We start from the raw sequence: 10330 nt of genomic DNA, 5'->3' as shown, positions 1-10330 counted from the left end.
CTCGCTTGGGCAAGATCCCTTCTCACCTTAGCGAGACTTGGTCAATAGAGCTTCCACTTTCTCTTGTGCCTTCTCGCTTGAGCGAGTCACTTCTCATTTGGGCGAGAAGACAGTTGAGATGACATTATCTGCTCTAACTTGAGCAAGAGTGCCCTAAAATGCCTGGTCCAAAAATTATTGTATCGCTTGAGCGAGTCACTTCTCATTTGGGCGAGAAGATAGTTGAGGCGACATTATCTGCTTTAACTTGAGCAAGAGTGCCCTAGAATGCCTTGTCCAAAAAATCTTGTTTCGCTTGAGCGAGACATCTTACACCAAACTTCTTCTTTTCAAAAGCAAGGTAATAAAATGAGGGTGTTACACATAGGAGACCCAAGACAGTGTCATTTTTCACATGCCATTGTAGGATTCCTCCCTCCTCTCTTTTGACCACCATCCTTGTTTTTAACCACTATTTTTGCTCTTATTCTGGGCTTAAAGTTTGTTGCTTTGGGAAGGGATTCAAAATCAAGGTTTTCAAAGGCTCAATTCTAGGAATTTGAGGTTTTGAAAAAAGGTTTCTTTGATTTAGGGGACTTGTTGTTCAAGGTGAAAGCACGAATAGCAGTGAAAACATAAAAGCAGAAGAGCCAAAATCAAGGTTTTCAAAGGCTCAATTCTAGGAATTTGAGGTTTTGAAAAAGGGTTTCTTTGATTTAGGGGACTTGTTGTTCAAGGTGAAAGCACAAATAGCAGTGAAAATATAAAAGCAGAAGAGCCAAAATCAAGATTTTCAAAGGCTCAATTCTAAGAATTTGAGGTTTTGAAAAAGGGTTTCTTTGATTTAGAGGACTTATTCAAAGTGAAAGCACAAATAGCAGTGAAAATATAAAAGCAGAAGAGCCAAAATCAAGGTTTTCAAAGGCTCAATTCTAGGAATTTGAGGTTTTGAAAAAGGGTTTCTTTGATTTAGGGGACTTGTTGTTCAAGGTGAAAGCATAAATAGCAGTGAAAATAAAAGCAGAAGAGCCAAAAAGACCAAAACAACAATATCAACAACAACGTGAGTAGCAAATTTGTTGTCACAAGATATCTCCAAGAGGATCTCGATGACATTGACTATGAAAAGGACGACGGAGAGATAGTCCACAAAGGACTCAATAGCTGTGCCTTGAGGTTGATGTGGGTTATGAAGACCTCATCTACTTCAAGCTTCAACCATGGAAACAGGCCAGGCTGCTTGACAGGGACCTGTGGCCTGACCTGGTTTAGGCATGACTTGGCCTTTTTAATAAACAAACCAGTCTTAGGCTTTTTTTAAGGCCTGTTTAAGTAAATAAGACAGACCTAAGCTGTTTATAAAGCCTGTTAAGCTGACAAGCAACCTGTATAAATATATATATATATATATATATATATATATATATATATATAATTTAAAAATAGAGCTGTCAAAATATATTTAAATAATAGTTATTTAATAATATATTTTTTATATTCTTAATTCTGTTATTATTAAATTAATATATTATGTTATAATTTTATTTATTTATAATTATAATAAAAAAAATTATATTCTATTAAAAATTAAAATTGTTTATACATGATTACACTTTTTAAATAATAAATTATTATATTTAAACAATTTAAAGAATAGTTAAGTCTTTGAACAGAAATGAGACGTAATCAAAATTAAATGAAATAAAATTTAAAAATAAAATAATAAAATTATATTAACATATTTTTTATACTCTTAATTTTATTATTATTAATTTAATTATTTAATTATCATATAAATATATTACGTTATAATTCTTTTTATTTATAATATATAGAAATTGCTGAAATCTGAATTATATTTTATTTGAAAGTAAAAATTTATAAAAAAAATGATAACAAAATAAAATAAAAAACTTATTATAATATATATTAATATATATATATATATATATATATATATATAATCAGACCATGTAGCAAATAATATAATTATAAAAAAATTATATAATAATATATATTTTTGTAACTTGCACGTGTTTTAATTAAATTATTAGTTAATTTCTCAATTTATATGTAATATATAAATATATGTTTTAATTTATTGTATCAGTAATATTTTTTATATTACATTAATGTTATAATGTAGTTAATTTTACGTTTATTTGTTAATTTAATATAATTAATTAATGAAACAAATAAAATTAAATATTTTGTAATTATTTTTTTAATTTAATAGTTATTATTATTGTCATTATATATATATATATATATATATATATATTGCATTAAGTTTAAATTTATTTATTTTTTAAAATATAATAATTTTCTTTTAATTGATTCAACAAATTGTGTGAATGTTATTTTTGTTTTATTAATTTTATGTGTTTACGATAACTTTATTTGTTGAATATAAGATGTCTTTAAACAAACAAAATATGTTTCTAAAATAAAACTAAAATATTTACTATTTATATAAATTTTAAAAATAAATCAAGAAAAATATAAATATAAATTTTATTAATATAAAATATTTATAATTAATACTTAAATAATATTTTAAAAATTATTTATAAAATTATATAAATATTATTATAATTATTTAATAAGTATTAATAACATAGATAGAAATTAAAAAGCATATAAACTAATTTGATAATAAAATATTTATATTTTTATTAATATTAATTATTTTTTGAATCAGGCTTTGTTAACAAGCTTCAGGCCAGGCCACTTAAACAGGTCAGGTCAGACCTAAAATAATGCCTTTAACACAGGTTAGATTCAAGCCTAATAATTATGTTACAGGACAGACCTGTTTATAGTAAAGTCTGGCCTAACCTGATCTGTTTCCATCCCTAACCACCAGAGACAGAAGAAGAAGAAGAAGCTCAAAGTGTCGTAGTTTCTCTTTGCAATTATTAAAATTTCAAAATAACATAATTTAGAAACTGTTTTACAAATACTGATTTTATATAATAAAATATTTAAAATAATAATAACGTGATAACGATGAATTATACTTCAGTTGTCTAACTCATTTCTTAACAACTATAGATATGTTATCTAACTCATTTCTTAACCACTACAGATAGCCAGAACTAAATCTTTACATTTTAAAAATTGTCATAGACTAGATATTAATAATTTTTGCTAAAGACTTATGTTAAAAATTGTTATTTTTATAGAGACAAAATATAATTAATCCTAAATTAAATAAATAAACTAATCTATTGTGAATTATTTTTTTATATATAATATTTAAAAATAATATATATTGAAATATAGTATTTTTTAAAAATTATAAAAATACAGTGTTTAAAAATCAGAGTTGACGATCTTTAATGTAAATACAAAAATTTAAAGATAAATGAAGAAAAAAGTGATAAAGTCTCAAAAATTGTCAATTAAAATTTTTTAAAAAATTAAAAAAATTAAAATTTGCTAATAAATATTTTTAAGGTAATAATAAAATATTTGAGAAGTACTAAACTGTCAAAAATCACTCTAACCATTTTTGAAAAAAATATTAATATAATTTTACCAACAAATCCATATTTCTATAATTATAAAAAAAAAAAAAAACATAGAAATAGAGCCACCTGCAGCTAATCAAATACTCTCGGCAACGCATATTGCATATTTTATCCGAACAAGGTACAGGGCCTTGTACATTTACATTTACAGGCATTTTAAATTTGAAGACCATAATCCAGAGAGTTGCGTTCGTCTCGTGATTTCCAGTTTTCCTTTCGGCCCTTTTTGTTTCCTTTCTGCTGCCAAAGAAAAGAAAAAAGTTTTCGCGCCAAAATCCAATTTGGATTACTCTCTCAAATTATTCGCGTCTCTTGTTCCTACAATTCCTCGATCTGCATTCCAATCTTTATTAGGTACTGCGTTTTTTAAAAATTGTTCTCACTGTTCCGCAATGTTCGTTCTCGACGGAGAATAAAGTTCTCGAAAACCTGTGATCGCCTAAATTTATTTCCGATTTTAGTTATTTGATGCTTAAATTCGTGAAAATTTTGGAAAACGAAACACAAGTAGAATTTATGATGCGTTGCGTAAGGTCGTGGATTTGGCTTAGTTGAAGGAATTTCGTTGAAGTTACATGTATTTGAAATTCTGGTTCTGGGAGTTATCGTGTTACTGAAAAAATTTTATTGTTGTCAATTATGAACGAAATATGATGTGTAGTCAATTGAGTTGTTGTAACTGCTTTTGCGTATGTTACCTCTAGCAATAGGTCATATAATCCTGTTTTCCTCCCTACTTTGTTTTATTGTGAACATTATGGTAATGGATAAAAGATTTGTTGATGATGCAATGGTAGAGATGTATATTCATTGCATTTTCACTTTTGTTTTTGTTCATCCATTTTTGTCACATTCCATGGTGGAGTACAGGCATTATGAAATGCTTTTATTTTGATCTTAATTCATGTTTTAATCTTCCTTGGTACTGCAAATATTTGATTCATGGGAATATCGAACTTTATTGGAAGTTGGAGGTGCTGATTAGAGGAAAGCGATTTGTTGCTTTCTGTTTTATTCATAATGAAAGTGCAAATCGGTTTCACAGAGGAAGTGAGAGCAGCAGTTAGCATTCAGGGTTTGTGTGTGTCAAACAGATAGGGAAGACTGAATTAGTTTATACAACTTAATAGTACTGTTGTGTTTCTGAAATTTTATAGACAACCACATGTTTGTCAGATCATTGTTCAGAGAAGCATCGGGTAGTGATCTAAAATTATTGTTGAAATTTTTCTGCCTTTTTAAAGATTTCAAAAGCTTGTTATTTTCTTATTTTATAATGTATCAATGTTTATCTAGTGGCAATTGTTTATAATGATATATTTTGACATTCTCACTTAAAGTTGTCGTGTTGTTTTAATAGCACATTTTCCATATATATTAACTAATCTATGAATTCAATATTGATCTACTCAATCTTTAAATCTTATTGTATTCAACTTTTTTACTTTTAAGTGAGAAGCAAGTAGCTTGTTTAGTAGTAGGACAACTGTATTGGTTATCATTGTTATTGTAGTTATTATGTTGAAGTAGATTATGCCTGCCGCTTGAGTATATATGCTTGCTCTTTTGCCTCTCTCTGTCTTTGAGTAAATCCGGTAATCTCATTGATGAAACTTTATAGGAACTGAATGATATAAAAGGAGACAATCTTATTGATGAAACCAAACGTGGTGAGCCTAAGCTCTTACAAAGGAAAAAACCAGAGCCAAGGCTCCTCAGAGAATTAGTATTCTCTGTCCCACAACAACCAAAAAGCAATTTCTTCTTCTCTCTCCTTTCTCCCCTTCCTCCTAATAAGCATACTGTATGGTGTAACCAATTGGCCAGCTCAGCAACATGTAACTAACTCTCACCCCTGACACACTTCTCTTTCCATAGTTTGGGCTTCTGAATTGAGCCCACCAGCTGATCCATGTCTTGTACTGCTTCATGATCCACGTTACTCTATTTGGCACTCTATCAAAACTTGATGCACGATTTTATCTTGCAGGTATCGCTATTCGACCTGTAGACATGTATGGTTAATATTAGACAGCTGCAATGAGATGCAATGCATGCTGGCGAGAAGTAGAAGGGCGAGCAATTTCCACAACATGTGGTCACCTATTGTGTATCCAGCTACCAGCATTTTTACCATGAGTTCCTCCTTTCTTAATAAATATAATCAACACAGTTCATATCAAATTAGGTTGAATTTTCTTTACATTCTTTCATTGAAGTGGCTGTTTTATATATATCTGCTTTCCTTAACACAGTTAAAACTTTAAAAGGCACAGATGATGCCAATAAGATATTAAGTAATGATGGAGCATGCCCTATTTGTGATCAAGTCCTTTCAAAGAGGTATGGATTTGATAGGGATTTCATTATTCACCAGATACAATACTTATTAAAACAGTAATTTAATGGTACTATCATCGCACAGCAATTTGTACTTATATTAGCTGTGGCGATTCTTTCATTTATTCTAAATTGTGTTGTCAATTTTAAGCTTCATGGATTTAATACTGAATAAAATGGTCATTTGGTGGCACTAATATTTCCTCAATAATTTGTACCTATACTTGTGCCATAATGTGATGCTTTTGTCATCATTTTTCAATTTTGGGTTGTCAATTTTAGACCTCATGGATTACAGATTCATGTATTAATTTATACATTTCTCCTCTTAGCAGTCTCATGAAACCTGTCGATGTCAATCCCAATGATGAATGGATAAATGTAAGTAAACATTCTCATGTAAAACTAACAACTTAGTGCATACGCTAAGATAGTTTCTGAAATTTGATGAATTTCATCCTGCTAGAGCCCCTTTCTTGATTTCCACTAGTTTTGCTGCCAATTTTTGTGATGTTTTTTGTTACAGATGGCCATGGCGGGAGTATCTCCGCAGATATGTATCCTTTATTCCCATTGTTTAGTGGTAGAACTACATACAAATGCGAAACTAATGTTATATGTTTTATCCCTTTATACTATCTGGGGGTCTGATTATCATAAATGAAATGCATATTCTGAAATTCAAAAATTTAAAAAGGTGTATTGGACCTTGCGTTTTTACCTGAGCAACTATAGTGATGAAAAGTGCATATAGAAGTGTGATGTTCTACATTGGGCAAAAAGAACTGGAGATGCAGTTTAAGATGAACAGGATTGTTGCTCAATGCCGGCAGAAATGTGAGATGATGCAAGAGAAGTTTACAGAAAAACTAGAGCAGGTGCATACTGCTTACCAAAAGATGGCCAAGAAGTGCCAGATGATGCAACAGGAAATTGAGAGCTTAACCAAGGACAATCAAGAACTTCAGGAAAAGTTCGCTGAAAAATCCCGGTCAGTGTCAATCATTTTTTCCTGCTTAAACAAATTATATCCCATTGTGGATGCCTTCAACTTATTTCAACTTCAGGCAGAAGAGAAAATTGGATGAAATGTATGACCAACTGAGGAATGAGTTTGAATCCGCAAAGCGATCTGCCATACAGCCTGCAAGCAACTTTTACTCCAGAAATGAGCCTGATTTGTTCTCTAACCCACCTAACATAATGGATGATAGAGAAATTGGCAGAAAAGGTATTCCTTTGTTTTCAAGGGTCAGAGGATACCACTTTTTAGAATCAATAGAAAGCGTTTTATGATATATTAAAGTTCCGGTTAACTTTAAAAGCAAATTAAGTATCAATCATTTAAACAAAATAGTCAGAACATGGACTGTATGAGCTTGTTTCCGCTTATATATTTCCAAAAGTAGATAACTTATTTGTTACAGGTCGGCCGGTATTCACTCCTGCCACTCCAGGACCAAGAGAGGATGTATGGCCAGCAAGGCAGAATAGCAATAACTCTGGCCACTTTGATCTCTCTGTTGGCTCACCAGCAAAACAGACAGTCATCGCAGGGGATGCTGGGAATAGAAGGGTTGGTGCTCACCCTGTTTTTGGATCTGGTGTTTCTAATAACCCATCGATGACTTTGAGGAACTTGATACTGTCTCCAATAAAGCGGCCTCAGCTCTCACGTAACCGACCCCAAATTTTCACGTGAGGAATAATCTCAAGTCTGCTAATTTTACTCTGCTGAACATTTCTGAATCTTTCATATATTTTGGTGTTTTCAGGTTGTAGGCACAAAGGAGGCTAATCTTCTATAATTCTAGTTAAGCTTTCTCGTTTGGTTCTGGCTTTAGTTTCTTTCTTCATTTTTTCATCCCTTGGTTGTTGTTTACATTGGGCAGGGAAAAACGAAGCTAAAGTTTGCACAAATGAATTGGTAGTCCGCATAATATGCTATGATATTTTAAACTTCCCTTTCTATTTCTGACCTACAAACTCTAATGGATAGAGAGCTGTTAACATGAACAGTGTATGTATCGTTTTTGTTGCCTAGCCTCAATCTGTACAAAGATAATTCCCAGCGTGATCAGAGAAAAATCAAAAGTGAGTACCCTTAAAACTTATCAAGTATGAAGCCACTGTTTCATTTGGTTTCTGTGAATACAGAAGAAAACGCGTCTTCTTTCTTACTTTTTTCTTGGCCTTGATTTCAGGGTCTTATTACTCAAACTATTGAAATTGACAAATTATTAACATGAACATTTTCAACCTTAAAAATGCTGTTTAGTGTTCTTATAGTGAGAGGATGTGCATGTCACATGATAACATGTATTTGATGTCAATCACCATCCGAGTTCAGCAGGCAAATGTTTCCAGTTATCAAAATTTGTATATTCCCCACTACAATCAGTGAAGAGTGTTATGTGGGAATAAAATCAGCAATTTATTTTGTTGTACTATCATGCCATTAATTTGATATTTTTTGCATGCAATTTTGACGATACTCACTGTACCATTTAATGCCGAGGTCCTTATGCTATTCGGTTGGAAACTTTAATTGATTTGAGCCTACAAACCGTGTTTTTGGTTTTACCTACGGCTCTTTGGAATCCAAAATTTCTTATTCCAATTTCCCTGGTTTGTTTTTGTGGCTTTGCTGGAAATGCCAATGCGAATGCACAAATGAAGAATTGTGAAAATAATAAGGAAGTTTGATGCAACATGCCCTGCTTTGTGCTGTTGATAGTATGTTTGATATTATCAAGTAACAAGATGGAATTACGAAGATGATACCAATGAGAATTGATTTAACGACCTTTGAATGGGATAATTTTCTTGGTCAACTTTTAAGCATTTACCAAAATAAATAAACATAATTTTTTCTACTGTAAGTCTGTAAAGCATTTCGTGCGTAATTAAACGTGTAATACAAAAGTAAAAAGTAAAAACTAAAAAGTATATGTTGAGACAAAAATATTCTTTTTATAAGACACAAATAATTAATTCATTAAGATTAATAAAAAATAATTTAATTTGTCTAATGCATGCCTAAACACTCACAATAAAATATTAATAGTAAGATTTTATTATAAATTGTACATTTAATGTTGTTGTATGGTTTTTAATGCATTAGATTATGTAATTTTTGTTACAACTTATTGTATGCCCTTAACTACCTGATAGAAAAATCGAAAGTACTTCTACGTATTCTAGAAATATTTATAGTATTGAATGATCAAATTGGTGAATGTTATATAGAAAAAAAAATCACCCTAAGAGTATAAAAAGAGTTTAGAAATTAATGCATAAAAAATAAGTGTGTATTTCAATAATGATGTAAGATTGTATGATCTTACAATTATCTACTTGAGCGATCTTGATATTAGAATTTGACAACATGGAATAGAAGTAGATGGAGATGTATGAAAATATAATACAAATATTGTCACAAAATAATAAGCTGTAAGGTTTATTGTTTGAAATATCATTTTGCATGAACATAAAAGAATGTTGGTATTTGCACTTTTGTTAGTGATGAAGTTAAAAAAAAAAAAGTGACAGATAGTATTCTCAATACAAAAAAAATCAATAAACAATTCAAACAACAACTTGTAAAAGGTGATGGTGGTGAAAAAAGGAAAGGACTTTAAATTGGAAACATTAAAAATATTTTTAAGAAGAAAAAATAAGTAGTCAAGTTACTCTAAATGTCATACCATTAATGTGGCAAGGAGTGAGCAATTTTAAAGATGGTGGAACCTATTGCAAAATATGGCCTTGGATTCAAGTCATCTTCCTTACATGAAATTAGAGCAAAAGTATTTGAAACACTATGTAAATTTGACAATGCAAACTATTGGAGCATAGAGAAGAATAAAAGAAAATGGGATGCACAATAATATAGATGGTTAGACTAACAAAAAGGTGACTAAATTGAATTTTTTCTTAACAAACGAATGGGTACAATATCTTAAATTCAATTGATGCATTTAGTATATCTAAAATAGTTGACAAATTGTTTAAGATGGTGGACGATGTTACTTTGACACTCTTACTACACACTTTATTATTATTATTATTATTATTATTATTATTATTATTTATAACTAATATTCAACATACCAAATAACAAGAATATCACACACACACGCATACGCAATCATGTTCAATAATATACATCATATACAAACTTTAAATCTTGTAAAATTAGATACACCAAAACATTGATAATAGTCATGATATCAATATCAACAATGTTGTACAATACTAAAATAAATATAAACGACAAACTAAAATCTAGGGCCTTGAGATGAGTTCCCATCATACTTGTAAGAGGGTACAATTTTCAAAAAGATATCAATTACCATGGGTGAAAATCAGAACTTATCTCACTTCTCTCTATCACCTAGAACCAACCTAGGAGGAGGCAAGCTTCAGTTAATCTCTTGTGTATAAAGGCTAAAGAACTAGAAGAGCTAAGGGAAGTA

The 10330-nt window shown here is 30.3% G+C and overlaps 1 protein-coding gene across 1 annotated transcript; it reads left to right on the top strand.

Annotated features, from left to right (window-relative positions):
- Positions 1-3701: 3701 nt before the first annotated feature.
- On the top strand, positions 3702-7554 carry LOC113865786 (E3 ubiquitin-protein ligase CCNB1IP1 homolog). Its single transcript, XM_027500531.1, has 8 exons — positions 3702-3866; positions 5503-5622; positions 5783-5855; positions 6188-6233; positions 6379-6409; positions 6588-6843; positions 6920-7083; positions 7280-7554. The coding sequence occupies exons 2-8, from the start codon at positions 5553-5555 to the stop codon at positions 7552-7554; spliced, it is 915 nt and encodes a 304-aa protein (XP_027356332.1). The 5' UTR covers positions 3702-3866; positions 5503-5552.
- The last annotated feature ends 2776 nt before the right edge of the window (positions 7555-10330 follow it).

Source organism: Abrus precatorius, unplaced genomic scaffold (genome assembly GCF_003935025.1).
Source record: "Abrus precatorius isolate BTA unplaced genomic scaffold, Abrus_2018 Scaffold4, whole genome shotgun sequence".
NCBI lineage: Eukaryota > Viridiplantae > Streptophyta > Magnoliopsida > Fabales > Fabaceae > Abrus > Abrus precatorius.
The sequence above is the reverse complement of the archived record's forward strand: the minus strand, read 5'-3'. Positions and strand labels throughout refer to the sequence as shown.

What these genes read in the sequence shown, in the direction of transcription:
- LOC113865786 (XM_027500531.1), top strand. Translation starts at nt 5,553, where the DNA reads ATGAGATGCAATGCATGCTGGCGAGAAGTAGAAGGGCGAGCAATTTCC. An exon ending in AACATGTGGTCACCTATTGT is followed by an intron (nt 5,623 to 5,782) that starts GTATCCAGCTAC and finishes AAACTTTAAAAG; the next exon opens with GCACAGATGATGCCAATAAG. An exon ending in CCAATGATGAATGGATAAAT is followed by an intron (nt 6,234 to 6,378) that starts GTAAGTAAACAT and finishes TTTTTGTTACAG; the next exon opens with ATGGCCATGGCGGGAGTATC.